This window comes from Salvelinus fontinalis, chromosome 12 (assembly GCF_029448725.1).
Source record: "Salvelinus fontinalis isolate EN_2023a chromosome 12, ASM2944872v1, whole genome shotgun sequence".
Classification (NCBI taxonomy): Eukaryota; Metazoa; Chordata; class Actinopteri; order Salmoniformes; family Salmonidae; genus Salvelinus; species Salvelinus fontinalis.
In genome coordinates, this window is record NC_074676.1 from 29188670 (window position 1) to 29207106 (window position 18437).

Below are 18437 nucleotides of genomic sequence, written 5' to 3' on the forward strand. Positions count from 1 at the left end.
GTGAGACAGGAAGAGAGAAAAAGTGGAATGTTAGTGTATGTATGCCTGTACGTGGGACTAGAGAACCATTTCCTTGTTTAGATTCAAGAGGATCTTCAATAGGCCTTTCTTTCTGTTTGCTCAGAATGGGTTGCATGTGTTTTACAATTCAAACCCTCTATTGTACGAGCCACTCTGACGCAATTGAGGTTTTCTCTTTCATTCCAATCAGCACCCCTCCCATCCCTCTTACCACTCCCCTAAGTCTTAGACGGAATGGGAGGAGACAGAAGTGTCTCTAGTGAACTGAGTGACCCTTTCCTCTATTTTGTTATTTGAGAAAACCTTACTACTTTTATCTGAGTGGTTAAAAGTGAGCCACAACGACTGTGTTGAATAATGTACCCAGATCTGTGCATTCATTTGGTAGTATATGTTTTCCTAGATGTTTGAGCCAGCGCGTTGTTGTGTCTGTGTGGTCTGTCTGCAGGTGTACCTGAAGGCCCCTATGATCCTGAATGGAGTGTGTGTGATCTGGAAGGGCTGGATAGACATGCTGCGCCTGGATGGGATGGGATGTCTGGAGTTCGATGAGGAGAGAGCACAGGTACTGTAGCACATCTTTCATCACACCCCTGGTCCCCAAGTACCACCGACACAATACACACGACTAGATATAACAATTAGCTACTATATTTACACACATTTACATACAGTACACCTCTAGACGGACTACTTTTAAATTGCTTAACTAGAACTAAACGTAACATGTTGTGCCCCTGCCCCTACATATACAACCAAAACAACCACTCACTGGTCAAAACAAACTGTGTGTCTCTCTCCCCCTCTGTGTGTGTTCAGCATGAGGATGCCCTGGCGCAAGCAGCCTTTGAGGATACACGTAGGAGGACCCGGGACTTTGAGGACAGGGACCGCTCGCACAGAGAGGACCTGGAGGTGAGCGAGATTGGACAGACTGGGGATGGGGTGGGCTAGTGGTTTGACAGATTCTGAATGTCCCCATGGTCACATGATTAGTGCTAACAAAAAAATGTGATGTTGGAAGGTTGTGATTGTTTGTGTCCCCTGTGTGCTATATGTAGAGAGATTGTTACCATGAGAACCCTTGCCAATTTCCCCTAAGGTAGCTGTAAATTACCATGACAGTTGTGTGAATAACCCGGATTGTTTTAGATATTTTACTCTCTAACACAAATCTTGAACTTGTTGTGTGTTTGTCTGAGTTATCCTGTGTGTGTGTGTGTGTGTGTGTGTGTGTGTGTGTGTGTGTGTGTGTGTGTGTGTGTGTGTGTGTGTGTGTGTGTGTGTGTGTGTGTGTGTGTGTGTGTGTGTGTGTGTGTGTGTGTGTGTATTTTATTCAAAAGTATTTGTTATGGTATCTACAGTAGGTTTAGTGCATGAAGAGTCTATTCATAATAAGAACACAAAGAAACGTATTCATTTATTCTCAGATTGATCCTAAATGCAACCCCCCCTAAGATGAAAACCAAATTGTGTTTTTTTAGGACCCTGTGGCATCAAAAATCTGGGACTGATGGCATTCAACGACTAGGGTCTGTCTTCTTTGCTTTTCAATATCACTCTGTCATGCACTAAACCCTGTGTGTGGTATGTGTGTGTTGGATGTGTGAGTGTGTTTGTGTGCGTAGTGAGGTGTCTGTGTGTTTGTGAATCAACACGAGAGCATGTGCATGTATGTGAACAATTTAAAGTATCTGAGTCTGCCTGTTTTAGTGCCTGCGTGTGAAGAAATAGAGAGACTGAATGAGTGAGTGAAGAGAGAGAGAGAGAAAGTTACATGTCAACAGTATTTGTTGAGTTAACACACTGTTGTAATGAATGCTTAGTGATAATGTGGGTTCCTTCTCTCTCATTCCCCAAAATCTCATGGTCAGTCATATGAATACGGTTTCTGGATTTTTTAAATGCATTTTATGATTTTATGATAGTATGATGTGTGCAGGCCAGGAAATCCTACCGGGGTATAAGCTGGAAGACAGACCCCCCACACACACTCTCCCCCCAGTGCCTAATGGAGAACAGACCTCCTTACACATACACCACCCACCCTCACCCTGCTGCCGGAGGAGTCCGCTGCAAGGCCTGCTGGGACATATCTGCCACAGCTTGGCAGCACATGATTCTGAAGAGAGGGAGAGAGAGGGAGGGAGGGGGAGAGCATCTGAAGTAGTGCTTTCATGTTCACGTCTAGTATTTCCTCACTCAGTAACATACCCTCAAGCTCCCTCAGGAAGAATGGACTCCTTTCTTCTGAAAATCAATAAGCCATGGAGGTATTATTGGTCAAAGAAAAAGGAAAATGGACGTCTCTGACATAGAGCCTGGAGGAGATAGTCTCAAACAGGATTGTGTGGAAGGTGTGCATGTAGTCACTGTATGACACATCTTCCAACTAACTAAACCCTTTCCATGCCTTTCATTCTCAAATACTGACTGTGGTGGAAAAATGAAACCCCATAATCATTTTCTTCACGTTTTTTTCCATCCAAGTTATGTTGAAATAGCAGAAAGTCGTCTCCTGAACTGCTCTGATTCAGAATTTTCTGATTGGACTGTAGCATTTAGCAAATTCTCTAATTGTTGAATCCCCCTGCTCTGGTGTCCTCTCAAGGAGGGAGGAAGCTGATATTGTTGGTTTTATTTTAGATGAAAGATAATATATGCATTTGGACAGCACAGGACCCTGTTTTTATGTGATGTGGGCGCCTGGCTCTAGAGGACATTCAACCATTACATTTCTGTGGTCTGAACTTGTGATCCTATACTCAGTCCACCATAACTCAATAAAGGCCAGCAGCACAATGACAGTATGCCATAAAGTGGGAGCTAGGAGGCCTCTAAAGGGTTAGGAACCTGTCATTTAGTTCCAAAATCACAGCTCTCCTCTAGCAAGGTTGTCAGTGTCAGCTTTGAGTATGTGTGTCTAAGTAAAGCATATATGGGTAATTCCCATGTTGTGTGGCCTTTGCGTGTTTTTTATGTTCTTTGTTCAGGTTTTGTGTTTTTCTTGGTGTCTGTGTGTGTGCGTGCATGTGTGCTCATGTGTGTAGGAGCGATACAGGACAGGACAGTGATAGCCATCTAGATGATTGAGGAAGATGAGATGGATGAAGAATAAATATGACATTTTTTATCAGCCCAGAGCCCCATTCTGCAGGTGGAATTAGAGGATTAATACTCTCCCTTTCCTGTAATTACGGTAGCACTCCACCCAGGGTTGAGGCTTACTGTAATGTGTATCATCAAAATAATATTCAAAATAATATCAAATATCAATAATATCAAAATAATAATAATAAAAATAAAAAAATAAATAAATAAAATAATAATAATATTCCTTTGTCTGTAGTTGCACTTTATACAGTATATTATTATGTATTGAGTCCAAGTTTCAGATCATTGTAAAAAAGTGTGACCTTTCCTGATTTTTTATTTATTTTCATTTTGGAAGTTGGTCCAGTTCACATTACATTGTGTGTGGTGTGAGAAAGCCTTTTTTCATCAACTATTACCCAACTGTAACTGGTGTGTTTTGGCTGAAGGGGGAACCTTTACATAGACGTTCTTTCCTCTGACTCAAGGACACTTCAAATATTTATTTTCCTTAATTTTTTAACTAAGGGAGCAGCGCACATGTGTATGTGTATGCGTGTGCGTGTGTGTGTGTGCGTGCGTGCTTGCATGTGGTTGATTTCGAAATCACTCTCCAACAACCTAGTAACACTGTGATCGGCCAGTTCATAAAATCTTCATAAATTGACAATATTGCAGTAATAACTAACTACGGTATAATATATATTATTAATTGTTTTGAAGACACTATTTCCGTTTATGATTCTGAAGAGGAAGAATGGATGAGCGTCAGTGTCTCATTTAGGATTAGAGTAGTAGACTGAACCAGACCAGGTTTAAAAGAAGCTATTATGGTGAGTCATTTGGATGACGACTACATGTCATTTCAGCTCAGAGACTTGTACCAGCGTCTGCTTTCTCCGTCTGTCTGTCTGCCTGTCTGTCTGTCTGTCTGCCTGCCTGCCTGCCTGCCTGTCTGTCTGTCTGTCTGTCTGTCTGTCTGTCGTCTGTCTGTCTGTCTGTCTGTCTGCCTGCCTGTCTGTCTGTCTGTCTGTCTGCCTGCCTGCCTGCCTGCCTGTCGGTCTGTCTGTCTGTCTGTCTGTCTGTCTGCCTGCCTGCCTGTCTGTCTGTCTGTCTGTCTGTCTGTCTGCCTGCCTGTCTGTCTGTCTGTCTGCCTGCCTGCCTGTCTGTCTGTCTGCCTGCCTGTCTGTCTGTCTGTCTGTCTGCCTGCCTGCCTGCCTGTCTGTCTGTCTGTCTGTCTGTCTGTCTGTCTGTCTGTCTGTCTGTCTGTCTGTCTGTCTGTCTTACATATATCTATGTTGGGAGAGATTTAGAAGTAGACGCATAAACATATGTATCTGTGACAGGCAGACAAGTCATTTTTTATTTTTAAAGCGTGTAATGTTGATGACTCCCCCCCCTTAGCCTCAGCTGGAAACTCTCTGGTGCCCTCTGCTGAATGTACTGCACTCATTGGTGCCCCATCTGAGGCCACTTTCAACACATTACACACACACACACTCATTATGGTATTTTTGGCTGTATCAAATCTGTTCTCCCCCCTCTGACACAGCCCAGGCGACAGCAGGACCCCAGCCCTGGCACCAACATGGGTAACAACGCTGATGATCACAAGATGCGCTAGAGGCCAGCAAGACACAGGGAGTGGGTCAGGGTGATCTGTCTATCGTACTATGCCAGTCTCACACCCTGACATCAAGCTGTTAACTGGAGAGACCAAAGTCCACATTGCTGGGGATTTGGGGGTGGGGTGGGGTGGGATTCCTTTTAGTTTTAAAGTGTGGGTTAAGGGGATCGACCCAAACCTCGTTGTCTTCTGCGGGGTTTTGCACTATGTGATACATTCAGTTTAGTCCCCACTTCGCCTTCTGTATGCATGGAGCGCCTATCTATGTTTTCTTTTGTCCCCCTACGCAAAATATTTTGGAGGCACTTTCATTTACAATGCTTTATAAATAGGAAATGACTGGGTGATTATTAAATGGAACATATTTGTTCTTAAATAATAACTTATTTCTAAATTGATATACTGTATTTCTAATGAATCCAAATGTCTGTTTCCTTCTACCTTATTATTTCCCAGAAAGTTTGTTTTCAAGGAGCACCTGAGGAGCACTGAGCATACATTCATTTTTGTTTTTCAAGTTTTGATGATTATTTATTGAGTATCAACTTCCATCAGGTAGTTTGGAAGTAGGCCTACCATCAAGTGCAAGTAGTTACCATTCAATCACCTATTTATTTTGTATTTATAAAGGACTGTAAACGATTGCCTAAAAGCTATCTCTTATCCCATTATAGCACTATTTGAATGAAATTGTATTTGATATTTTATTCATGTTTTGTTTGAAAGTCATGATGTTTACTTTTTGTATTTCTTTTCTCTATATACATACTGTATTTGTCAGTCTTTCGGCTTTCGTATGGGATGTTAGTAGAATATAGAAAGTTGTGTTCTAGAAAAGTTACTTTTACAAAGAGGCACTTTCTGTCTTCCTGTCTCCTCTTTAATGTTATTGTAACAGTCTTTGAACATGAGACTAGCAGCACAGAGCACACAATGAGGTCAGTGCTGAGCTCGCTCTCTGTAAATTGAGGCAAATAGTCTTTCTTCTCTGCATTGTTTTTTTATTTTTATTATTCTCTTTATTTCACGTTTCATCCAGATCAGGGTTTATAACGTCTAAGCAGTAAATTTCTCCCAGAAAATGATGCAAAGGCACAGCCACATTGTCTCACTAACATACCCAACAGTTTTGTTTCGTATGTTTCAGGTTATCTGAATATCCTTGAGTTTGATCAATTATTTAGCTGTTGTCAGTGTTTCTTTCTCTTCCCCTAGTGGAATAGTTGTAACAGTTTATTCATATAAAGTTGTTGGTCACACTTTATTTGGATAGTCCCGTATAGATGATATACAGATGGTCATACGTTCAACAAGCTATCTGATGATAAGGAACTGCTTGCTAAAGTTATGGTTAAAGTTAGGGTTAGGTTTAGGTTTAGAATTTAAAATAAGGGTTAGGGTTAAGGTTAGGGCTAGGGTTGGGGTTAGTGGATAGTTAGTTGAAATGTTGTTGACAGTTATTGAACATCTACGAACCATCTACTTGGGACTACCCAAATAAAGTGTTACCAAGTTGTTTGTACTGGAGATAAGAAAGAGCAAAATCTTTAAAAGAGATAGAAGGCTTGCAATCCAACACTGTTTCAACCAGTCATGAAATATTGGGATGAAATAGGTAAAGAGTCAGTGAGGAGATAAAATAAGTAAGATAAATCACAGAAATACAGGTGTGTACGTTATTCAGTTTGAACAGTGATGGATTGTACAATCTGAAGCTCAATATTTGAAATTAAAGGAGAAAGCTAAGGTCAAGTCTAGCAGCAGTAATGTACCGGTGGTTTTCCACCAGTCATTTGTAATGTATCAGCTCAGTATTTTATTCAAAGTTAATTTGCTTTAATTTGAATAAAGAGGAAAGGTGGAGGAAGTAGCCTATGTTTTGTAAAGGGATGAATGGTAGACAGCAAGTTGTAAGATGTGGATGTGCAGGTCAGAAATAATGGGGTTTAGGTGGACAGTGGGAGAGGCAGGAGTTTGTCACACTTTGCTGGGGAATCAAGTTCTAATTTCATACTGCATGTGATTGTATTTCCTTGGATTATGTTCTTAGGTTTTTATCCTAAATACTTTCATATCACATACTTGCATAATGTTTTACATCCCAGTAATGATGCAGTTCTTTTGCCTTTCTAGCTCATTAAAACAATGTGTATAGTCTTAGCCTGTTGCTTTAGTGTATCAAATCAAATCAAATCAAATGTATTTATAAAGCCCTTCTTACATCAGCTGATATCTCAAAGTGCTGTACAGAAACCCAGCCTAAAACACCAAACAGCAAGCAATGCAGGTGTAGAAGCACGGTGTGTCACCTCAAGTTAGCATACCAATGTAGGTAGCAGGAACGAACAGGTTTACGCTACCTTCCACAGTGATGTTTATGCAATGTGTACAGTATTTCACCATTTTCTGAGAGCTCTATTTCAAATGGTTTGTTTGATATCTACTCCAGTGTATAGGGTACCTGATAAAAGTGTCAGTGCTCTTGAATAGAATTACAAAATGTATTGGACACTCAGAAACTAACTGGCCTACCTCCAGCTACAACCAAAAACAAATAGAAATATTGGGTATTTATTACTTCGCGATTTTGTGAACCTTTATTTAATTGAAATGTTGGTTAGATAGTACGATATGTTTGCATGAGGTCAGGAATGTCCAAAAAACACTGCAGTTATGACAAATCTCAGCCTGGATTTCCAATATAATTCATCTTTCCCTTCATGTGTAGGCCTACTCCCCTGAGTCCCAGTTAGCTGTAGCCCTGTCTGAGCTTCACCCTTCACTTAATGCTGGCATTAAGGCAAGTTACACACCAGAGACTATTTCCGAGTTTGCTCACTTTAAAAAAAATAAAAAAATGTTTATTTTCTTATTTGTTTTAAGTTATTGATACAGGTTGACCTTTGTTGTGTTCAGGTTATGCTATGAAGAACTGTGTATTTCTTTGTTTAATGGCCTACCTTTTAAGATTTTACTGAAGAATTTAGTTTTCTTTCTTTCTGTTTTATGGTTTAGCTTGTTTAGCTTGTTTTGTTAAGGGGCAATTTACATTTGTGTTGAATTTGATGTGTTTCATAATAAACTTGTAACAAACCTTTTACTAGGTCTTGTGCATTTTTTAAGACTCACCATTTCCAGAAACACTCATTTATTACTGATTTTATGACTGTCTAAAATTTAAAGGCTGTCTGCTTCTCTTTGAGGTTATTTTATCCTATGAATAATTACTATGGTCAACAAGTTGCTAGTCTCAGGTCTAGCCAGGTCTATGTGTGCTCCGAACTTGAACTCAGATAATCTTTCAAGTATGGCATTGTTCAGTCACAAGACTCTGAAGTTTGTAAACACGTGAGATGGTAAACAGAACTCATCACTTGAGTCAGACCTTCATAACAGGCAATCTTACAACCATGCAGCAAACAACCAGCAAACATGATACCAGTGCACCATGAATAGGCTACACCTGTATGCTCATTGAAGTCGGCATAATAAGCATTTAAGTCAAATAGTTTAGTTTTATACTGTTTCTGAATATTAATGAATAGTACTTAAATTGTACAATGTACATAGCCTGGCCATAGACACGTTTTTGAATAGCATACAGTTTGATTAGAAATTATTATTGTTAATTGCACTAGTTATAGAAATGTGCAAACATAGACATGTTCACATAGATATTATAGCCTATAATTTAAACATGATAAGCGAGAATTTTGAAGAAATATGTTGGTCAGCTGACCAGGAAGTGGCTGTTTCTTCACGACACACAGGAAGTTGAATAATCAGCTGATAGTGGTGGTGTTTTGTTGGAAGTTGCCGTTGTTTGTGAAGTGTTTATATTCCTTTCTCTTCAATTCACGATAAAGACACAACAAACGAAAAAAGGAATTCGATGGACATTTAATTATTAGTGATGTTATGAAAATTAGCTAAGTGACTCACTGTTACAATTTCAATTCATAGCTAGCTAGATTGCTGTTGAATCCTCGGGAATAAAGAAAACAGCAACGCAACGTCAGTCAACGGGTTTGAGACGTTCTTTGTTTTTGTTTTGTCAGACAGAATTGCAGTATTTGGTTTCTTCTTTTTGAACATTGTTTTATATTTATTTATAATTGTGCGTGGATTTTGATTACAATAACTATACAGGAGAGCTAGCTAGCATAGCTACAAGTCGCAGATAATTGTTGTCAAGCTGCTGAGTTGTCTAATCAGAAGCGAGACAACAGAGCTGTTTAGATAGTGACGAGTGTGGAACGATTTCAGACTAGCTAGCTAGCTAGTTGTGGTGTGATCGTCATTTGCACATCACTCAGTTAGCTCAACTGCGACCTGTTGGTAGAGTTATATGTCAGTCACCAACCTGTAATTATCAGTAAACTTTGTGTGTAATTAAGCAAGTTTGTTGCGCAATTCCTGTATGCCAACGTTGTCAGCAAGGATCGCTGGTCCAAAAGTATGGTAACAGCAGTGTGCCGTAACTAAGTTTTGGAGTGTCTTGGCCCCTAGAAGGTGTCATTTGTCCCACTGTCACTATATTTCAGGGTGTTTTATGTAAACCCGTATTGTGTATGCCTATGAATTAAGTATTATTTTATTGTGTTAATAGCTTAATGTTGTGTAGAAACCGTGCAATTGAAAAGGAGTGATTTAAGAAGAGAAGGATCAGGCAGTCTAATATTAAAGAAAGGTCCAGTTCTGGCACAGGCACAGAACCTCGTTGAAAATCCTTCTCCCTACTTGCCAATGCTGGATCTGGAAGTTGTTCCTGAAAGATCTTTAGGACATGAGCAATGGGAATTCGCATTAGGTAAGTGACTCAGAAGATAATAGGTTATTTGGTATTCTTCATCCGACCACACACCCTAAATCTTTTCCCTGTCTGTTATTTTTCATATTTGTTTGTAATTTGTAAATGCGGACTAAATCTATCTCTAATCTTTTCCATCTTTTTGTCACAGGGATGCCATTGGCCCAGGCCATTTCCATTTTACAGAAACACTGCCGCATCATCAAGAATGTCCAGGTTCTCTACAGTGAACAAGTAAGAGATGAGATGACTGCTCTTTGATATGATGTAGGGTGTGGGCTGTCAGATTAATGTGACAGATTCTTGATTGACTGTTCCCTGTAATTACATGTTAATCACATGTTATCTTTCTGTGTTTCTAGACGCCACTCAGTCATGACCTCATACTCAACTTGACTCAGGATGGAATTAAACTGCTGTTTGATGCCTGTAACCAGAGACTGAAGGTGAGGGAGAGGTGCGCTCGTGGGTCATGACTTTAGACTTCATTCAGTAAACACTGTATGTTGAACACTAATCACGTCTCTTGTTGCTGTAATGTTTAGGTGATTGAAGTATACGACTTGAGCAAAGTGAAATTGAAATACTGGTGAGTGATCATCTGTTCCTAATGTGAATACCTGTGTGAGTATTAACAAATGTATATGTGAGCAAGGTGGGAATTTGTCAGATTGGAATTGTTTGTTTTACTTAGTGAGAATAGTTTGTTTTGCACATTGTTCATCTTATGTTGGATGTGGGACTTTGTGCTACTACATATACACTATATATACAAAAGTATGTGGACATCCCTTCAAATTAGTGGCACTTCAAATGAGTGGACTCGGCTATTTCAGCCACACCCGTTGCTGACAGGTGTATAAATTCTAGCACACAGACATGCAATCTCCATAGAAACACTTTGGCAGTAGAATGGAAGAGCTCAGTGTCTTTCAATGTGGCACTGTCATAGGATGCCACCTTTCCAACAAGTCAGTCTGTCAGATTTCTGCCCTGCTAGAGCTGCCTCGGTCAACTGTAAGTGCTGTTATTGTGAAGTGGAAATAGGAGTCACAACGGCTCAGCTGCGAAGTGGTAGGCCACACAAGCTCACAGAGTGGGACCGCCGAGTGCTGAAGCGCGTAGTGCATAAAAATCGTCGGTCCTCGGTTGCAACACTCACTATCGAGTTCCAAACTGCCTCTGGAAGCACACAAGCCTAAGATCACAATGCCAAGCGTCGGCTGGAGTGGTGTAAAACTCACCGCCATTGGACTTTGGAGCAGTGGAAATGCGTTCTTTGGCGTGATGAATCACGCTTCACCAACTGGCAGTCCGAAAGATGAATCTGTATTTGGCGGATGCCAGAAGAACGCTACCTGCCCTACCTGGTTCGGGCTAGGCCACTTAGTTCCAGTGAAGGGAAATCTGAATGCTACAGCATACAGTGACATTCTAGACAATTCTGTGCTTCCAACTTTGTGGCAACAGTTTGGGAAGGCCCTTTCCTGTTTCAGCATGACAATGCCCCCGTGCACAAAGCGAGGTCCATACAGAAATGGTTTGTTGAGATCGGTGTGGAAGAACTTGACTGGCCTGCACAGAGCCCTGACCTTAACTCCATCGAACACCTTTGAGATGAATTGGAACGCCAACTTCGAGCCAGGCCTAATCACCCAACATCAGTGCCCGACCTCACTAATGCTGTTGTGGCTGAATGGAGTCCCCGCAGCAATGTTCCAATATTTAGTGGAAAGCCTTGAAGGCTGTTAGAGTGGAGGCTGTTATAGCAGCAAAGGGGGGACCAACTCCATATTAATGCCCATGATTTTGGAATGAGATGTTCGATGAGCAGGTGTCCACATACTTTTGGTAATATATTGTAATAGTATCTAAGCCTAAATGGTGTCATTGTCTTGCAGTGGAGTACATTTCAACACTCAGGCTATAGCACCCACTATAGAGCAGATTGACCAGTCTTTTGGTGCCACACACCCTGGAGGTAAGGGAAAGACACTCACCTCACCAATCAGCAGATACAACTTTGTTTCTTATTGATAGTACTGTAGAATGCTGCAAGGTAGGCTTCTTGTGTTTGACCATGTTTTCCTCACTCCACAGTATACAATGCTGCAGAGCAACTGTTCCACTTGAACTTTCGGGGACTCTCCTTCTCCTTCCAGCTTGACTCATGGAATGAAGCTCCCAAGTATGAGGTGAGACTATTACCTGTTCCTGTTATATTTATCCCTAGTATGCTGTTTTTATCTGACTGGCTTTATAATTGCCTTATAAACCCTGTTTGACATATAGTATCTCCACACTGCAAATGTATTCTGTAACTTGCTCTTCTTGTTCCCCTCATCTATTTTTTCAATTTTACTTTACCTGGCTAACAACCTCTAATAGACCTTGTTAACCAGATAAACTACTAGTCTTTTTGGCTTGGATTATTTGTTAGATAATGAAAACCCCTGTGCCTCATTTTGACCACATGGGAATTAACAAACTAATTGCTACATCACCAATAGAGCTGTGTGATGCATGAGTATTTGGTTTTGAAGCATTTGATAATGCTGGAAATACAAAAAAAATCTGCCAAAAAATTGCTTAGTATGTATTTTTTTGTGAAAATGCATTGCTACAGTATAAAGCTGTTGATGTGAGTGCTTGTGTCTCTATATGTTGAATGTGAGCTGTTGAAATGCACACGCCAATCTACTCCCAGTTGTTTTGCTTTGACAGCCTAACTTTGCCCATGGCTTGGCCTCCCTGCAGATTCCGCACGGGGCCACAGTGAAACGGATGTACATCTATACTGGGAACAACCTACAGGATACCAAGTAAGAACATAATGTATCCACAAGCACACCTGGAATAATGGTTGAGCATGGCAAGTTTATGGGGAGATGGAGGAAGCAGGTGGAGTATAAGGTGAAGGGGAAGATACTGTGTGTTTGGTGAGCTTGTTTACTCCAATGGAAATGCTTCAACTAACACCATCTTCTCCTTTGAATATGGTTAGGTTTAAAAGTATTGCGAGATGTGTGATCTTGGATTGCAGAAAAAAACATGACTGTGACTCACTCTGTCGCTCCTCAGGGCTCCAGTGATGCCCCTTGCCTGTTTCCTTGGCAACGTGTATGCAGAGTGTGTGGACGTGCTGAAGAATGGTGCGGGACCACTTGGTCTGAGACTTCGCATCCTCACTGCAGGTACATAGCAAAGGGACATCTCAACCCACTCATGTCTATGAGTACAACACCATCAGAACTGTGTAATTGAAGCTTATTCTGTTCAGGTTGATATTCATTTTGAGGCTCTCTGAACACATGCCACTGACGGGACTGGAGGACGTAGGTGTTCTCTTCCCGTAGCTTAATCCATCCACAATTCTAATTGGATCAGGCTAGTCTTCTCTCCCTTCCTTTAATTAATTCCTTCCTCCAGCTCTGTTGTTAGGACTGTAATAGAGCCTCCTGCTGGAGCTACAGAATAGTGCTTTCCTGCAAGTCCCTCAGTTCCATCACGTTCCATGCTCTCTCCAGTTCATATGTAAAGCCCTGCTGATCTCATCACCAAATATCACCTCTGACAGGCCCCTCCCCTGGAGAGGCTGAGCTAAACAAATAACCTACAGGAGGAGCCATGTACACTATGTACTTGTACTCTACGCCCTTTAGTAGATGGGAAGAGGGCTATCAAAATATGTAAGTCATTTGAAAGTCTCTTGAAATCCCTCATCCAGTGTTTAGACGTGTGTCTTTTGACCTGCTGTTTTTGTTGTCTCTGGTTTGATGTATTATATGCATTCGTAATGAAATGATGTGCTCCAACAGTTTTGCAACATCAGGTCATATTCAGCTTGGATAATGAGTGTACTTGTGTCCTGTTGTCAGGCTGCGGGCCGGGGGTGATGGCTGATGCCAAGGTGCGTGCTGTGGAGAGGAACATCTACTTTGGAGACTCCTGTCAAGATGTGCTAAGCGCTCTGGGCTCGCCACACAAGGTCTTCTACAAGTCAGAGGACAAGGTATGGCCCTTAACTCTCTTCCCTGTCTCCCTCTTTTACCCTGACCCCCTTTTCTCATACTTGACTTGCTGCTCTCAGTTGATATGACCCTCTCTGTTTATAAACAAGCTCTCTTCATGTTTTGGTTTCCTGTTTCAGATGAAGATCCACTCTCCGTCGCCTCACAAGCAGGTCCCGTCCAAATGCAATGACTACTTCTTCAACTACTTCACCCTGGGGGTGGTAGGTCTTGGTGTTATATGGGGGGTGGGTAAAAAGAGGGCTTGTCTTTTTTATGTTGACATTAAAGCTCAATGTACAGTTTTGACCTCTGATTGTTCCCTCTTCCTGTCGTTCCAGGACATACTCTTTGATTCCACCACACACCTGGTGAAGAAGTTTGTCCTTCATACCAACTTCCCTGGTCATTACAATTTCAACATGTAAGTCTCTCTGCCTCAGTTAAGACTGGCACTTTATTGGCCCTTGGCTCAAATATACAATGTTCAGACATGATTAATTTGAATTAATGATTTGCAGTAGAGCCATAAGAGGCTATTAACTCTTTAGTGGTTGAAGTAATGTAGTCGCAGGACTGCAGTGCTCCACACTCAGTAACATGTTAAATCTCTCAATACTAGATATCATCGATGCGATTTCAAGATTCCACTTGTCATTAAGAAAGGTGAGTTTATAATCAGCTTTTGTATTGTATTTCCTGAGTTTTTTGGTGCTCCTTTTGCACTCTGCCTGTCTCCTCTCTGACCTCTTTCAAGTCTCCTCATGTAATCCTGTCTGTGTCTTTCAGAAGCTGCTGATGCTCAGTGGGAGGACTGCATCCTCACTACCTACAGCAAGGTCAGACATGCCTGACCTGCTCAGTCTTTGCCTAACTGAATGCTTTCCTACAACATACTGTATATTTTTGATAAAGAGTTGTGAAAAACACCACACAAGCAACTATGTTTTAACTTTATAGGTATTTGTGACTTCAGAGAAGGTTTGTGTTCTCCTGACTGACTATGGTTGTCTCTCCCTTAGTGGGATCAGGTTCAGGAGCTTCTTGGACACCCCATGGAGAAGCCTGTCGTGCTCCACAGGTAAGAGATGCCTGGGTTAGAATTTACATGACTATTTTCCGATGAAGTGTTTTCACTCTACAACTGACTGCTGGCTCTGCAGTTACCAAAAAGGTGTTAATTTTTTCTGTTTCACAGGTCATCCTCTGCAAATAATACCAATCCCTTCGGCTCTACGTTCTGTTTTGGACTACAGCGAATGATCTTTGAGGTAAGAACTTGGTGTGTCTCCTGAGTCGTGAGTGATGATGGCATTAGGTTGAGTAGTACAAAGGCCTGTATGTAAACTCTGTGTCCTAACTGTGCAAACTTGTCGTCCCAGGTGATGCAGAACAACCACATAGCTTCAGTGACTCTGTACGGTGCCCCCAGACCCAGCAGCCGGGCCCGAGCCGAGGCCAGCGCCCACTGAACAGCGTCCTACTGCCAAACCTGTCTCTCCCCTCCTCCAGGCCACACCACAGCATCCCTAGGCTGATAAGAGCAGTGTACTCTGTCTCACTCAATCTCTCACCCACTGCCATGTTCACACCAGAGAGGAGCTCCTCTGAACCCATCTGCCCCACGGTGACGGGCACCTCATCCAGAGGCCTGCTAGGAGCCTTACGTCAGCCTTCATCCCACCCCCCTCCCACCTCTGACTCACCCTGTCCCAATGGTCTTCATCATCAAAACACCCATTAGATGTGTTTCATCAATGCACATTTGTATGCCGGCGTGCACAAACACATGCTCACCTGCATACACAAATGAGCACCTGCGTGCATGTTACAATTTTTAAAATGACTTAATACATGCTTGACATGCACACATATATCAGAAACTGATACCAAAAGCATTTCAATCCTTTCGCCACTATATGTTCATGTTACCGGTTAATACACATGCATATGGATGCAGGCTCATCTCATATCTGCAGCACTAGCATAACAAGTACACCATTACATGCACAGACAGTTACAGAAACAAACGTGCATGCACACAGACACAAACAATTGCATGAATAGAGAAGTTGTTGTTTTTAAAAGGAGAGTGGTAAAAGATGACAAGCACAAACTGGCCTCCCCATGGAGGGTCCTAGTGCTCTGCATGCTTTGAGGGGGAACTGTCTTGGCACATGATCAAACACAGACACACGTATACTGGTCCACATACACCACACACACGTTCATACACTCATGCCATGAACAAGTCCTCAGCATAAGCCACCTCCTATTGCAAGGCCGTAAATCACTAACTGCATTTGTAGTTAGTTTGTTTGTTTTGTGTTTATTTGCCAGGACCGATGGAAACATTTGAACATTTGCACTAAGATACACCCTATTTACTTTCTTGTTGTTTCCTATCCAATGAGGAGTATTGTGCATTTTATTTCTATTAGTGATGGCAGAGGAAAGGCTCCAGCTCCTCTATCCCGTGACTGATTTCCTTTCCTTCCACATGTACACTATCCCCTCCACTGTTCACTGCTACCCCTGTCTTCCTCCCCATGCTATCTCATGATTTCTCTCTTTCCCCCTCCATCTCTCTCTCTCTTCACAGGAGATAACTAAATGAATCCCTCAGATTTACTTCATCATTGCTATCATTCTTAATTTAAAAAAAGTGTTAAATTGCCAAAGGTTTTGCCAAAGATGGTTCAGGATGTTTTAAGTTATCCAGACATTTTAGTTTGTAAAAATTTGACCTTTTGCTCAGAAGAGCAGACATTCCCTCCTAAACAATATTTTTTTTATTGTAGGCTCCTGACCCATAATCTTAATCTCTCCCAAGTACTATTATTTGTGCTTTTTAATGCAGATATTTTATCATTCAGTTTTTAGTCTCCTGAGACTTCTCCCTATGTTTAGCAGGTAGATTTGGGACTATGTGCAGCAGCAGTCTCTTCTGGTGTTTGTACAGATTTGTAAATAGTGTGCTCTTTTTTTTTGTCATTTTAAGATAATGGTACAATGTGGGTCTGAATTGTTTTAAGGTCAGCACACAACAGACGTGACACTTGTATTACTTAGGAATTCTGTTTGATGTCTCTCTCTCCCTAGTGGAGAGAACAGTGGCGCTCCTAAGTCCTGGGCCTGGAGGGTTCATTCATCTCTCTAGTTCAGCTTTAATAACCACTTAGTACTAGAGACAGATGCTGAAGATGGGCTAAAGCTGAGACAAGGAGGGGTTACTGTTGGATAGGGAAGGGAGTCCTGTACAGTCTATGATGTTTAGAACCCCTGGATGTGTGTGTGATCAGTGTTACAGTGGGTTGATAATGTTCTGGTGCTAGATCAGAGGTGTGACTGAGGCTTTTAAGTGTGTGTCCTCCTCCCATCTTGTGTATCTATCTGCCATCATGTCAGCCCCAGTCAGACCAGCCCTCCAGGCCTCAGCTTTACAGCGTGTGATGCAGGCTTATTACATGGGCATTGTTCATTCTGTTACGTTGACTTGTTTCATGAGTTGCGATGAAAAAAAAAAACCTGTACTGTTGTTTTTAATTTGATCCCTTGCTTTGTGCAAGTTGAATTAAAAAAATAAGAAGAAAAAGAAAAGGAAAAGGTAGAATGGCTTGTTAACATTGTGCCTCATCTCCCACCAAGCCTGTCTTGACTTCTCTCTGTAAATTAAACTAGGCTATAGAACTGCATTGTGTATGACTTGAGCATGAAAAGTTAACATGGTTGGCTGACTGTCACCCATAGTCATCATTGTCCTCTTGCTCCAGAAAACGTAACAGTAAAGAGTAGATTAAAGACTTGGGTCACTATTCAATCTGTATCGCTGAAGTGTTACAGCTAGCACGATAAATGTAAAGGTAATTCATTTTCAATTACGCTGTAACTCAACTTTCTCGATACGGATTGAAGAGAGCCCTTGATGTAGAGGTCCTGAGCTCAGTCATGAAGGGCATCGCTGTCATCCTCATCACATATCCCCCTGGTATTCTGATTGGAAGATTTGCATAGTACACAATACATTGTTTTGTCTGGTCTTAAGTTATTGTTGCTGGACACAGAAACTTGTATATCACTCTGAACATCTCACAGCAAGACAATGGTTATAACATCAGTTTGAGCACCCACTGGCCAGCCCTTCATGACCTGAGATGGATACACAGACTGGTTGTGTTGGAATTCAAATACAATGCACACTCAGCTTTGAGCGAGAAAACAAATGCAACACCACCAATGTTTCGGTGAGGTTTCTGGAATGTTACTGCTGAGAGAGTAGCTAGTGTGCTGGGCTGTGCTTGCCCAATCTCAGGTGGACATATCAGATATTTTTTTAATGCCAGGAGCCAGTGAATGCTTAATTTTCATCAGTTGGTTTTAGCTATTTTATTTCCTCTGAGGTAATCCTATTTTTCCATTCGAATGAATGAATCGTTGTCCTTAAGATGAATTAGAAATGGACAACTTCAGTTGAGTGTAATACTTGTATTAATTCTATGTATTGTCTCCCTTTATATTGTGTGTTATCCTCCTCCCCTAAAGTAATTATTTTTGGTGGATTCAGTACAGTTAACCCATTTCTGGAAATGGGAATTATCCTTAATTAAACTTGTGAATCAAATTCATTGGAATGTGGTCTTTTATATTTTGGATACCTTTACTTCTGTACAATAAAGAACATGTATAGATCAACATTATCAAGCATGTCATAGAAAGCAATAACCATTACTGCAGTGAATCAGAACGGTCTGCTTAAAGCTTGCACAATGCTTCCGACTGAAACGATGCAAGATTGCTGTGATAAATTTAGATGAGCTCATTAAATCTACTGAAACTCAACATTTATAATTTTATAACACTGCTCATTATGAATTCT

At 41.3% G+C, this 18437-nt stretch overlaps 2 protein-coding genes across 8 annotated transcripts in view; both read left to right on the forward strand.

Annotated features, from left to right (window-relative positions):
- LOC129867108 (core-binding factor subunit beta) overlaps positions 1 to 7841 on the forward strand; it is a 34844-nt gene extending 27003 nt beyond the window's left edge. For 3 of the 6 annotated variants that reach the window (XM_055940285.1, XM_055940286.1, XM_055940288.1), the window contains 3 exons: positions 470 to 586; positions 841 to 936; positions 4667 to 7841. In XM_055940285.1, the coding sequence (XP_055796260.1) occupies positions 470 to 586; positions 841 to 936; positions 4667 to 4738 (285 nt within the window). In that variant the 3' untranslated portion in view covers positions 4739 to 7841. Of the gene's footprint in view, positions 1 to 469; positions 587 to 840; positions 937 to 1505; positions 1554 to 4666 lie in introns of all 6 variants that reach the window. The other 3 variants (XM_055940290.1, XM_055940291.1, XM_055940289.1) reach the window with 3 other exon arrangements.
- A 663-nt stretch (positions 7842 to 8504) lies between these two features.
- LOC129867110 (phagosome assembly factor 1-like) lies at positions 8505 to 18182 on the forward strand. Of its 2 annotated transcripts, none has more exons than XM_055940294.1 (16): positions 8505 to 9551; positions 9703 to 9785; positions 9914 to 9997; positions 10097 to 10140; positions 11453 to 11532; positions 11652 to 11746; positions 12276 to 12373; positions 12633 to 12745; positions 13430 to 13563; positions 13702 to 13785; positions 13903 to 13985; positions 14184 to 14227; positions 14351 to 14400; positions 14584 to 14642; positions 14760 to 14832; positions 14944 to 18182. In XM_055940294.1, exons 1-16 carry the CDS (start codon positions 9488 to 9490, stop codon positions 15031 to 15033), a joined length of 1278 nt encoding a protein of 425 aa, XP_055796269.1. In that variant the 5' UTR covers positions 8505 to 9487; the 3' UTR covers positions 15034 to 18182. The 2 variants fall into 2 exon arrangements, with proteins under 2 accessions (XP_055796269.1, XP_055796270.1); XM_055940295.1 differs by having other exon boundaries at positions 12309 to 12373.
- Positions 18183 to 18437: the final 255 nt, after the last annotated feature.

Bases quoted from the DNA above. Each gene is read 5' to 3' on its own strand.
- LOC129867110 (XM_055940294.1), top strand. From the start codon at position 9,488: ATGCTGGATCTGGAAGTTGTTCCTGAAAGATCTTTAGGACATGAGCAA. The intron at 11,533-11,651 runs GTAAGGGAAAGA...CTCACTCCACAG, and splicing joins TGGTGCCACACACCCTGGAG to TATACAATGCTGCAGAGCAA. The intron at 11,747-12,275 runs GTGAGACTATTA...TTGCTTTGACAG, and splicing joins ATGAAGCTCCCAAGTATGAG to CCTAACTTTGCCCATGGCTT.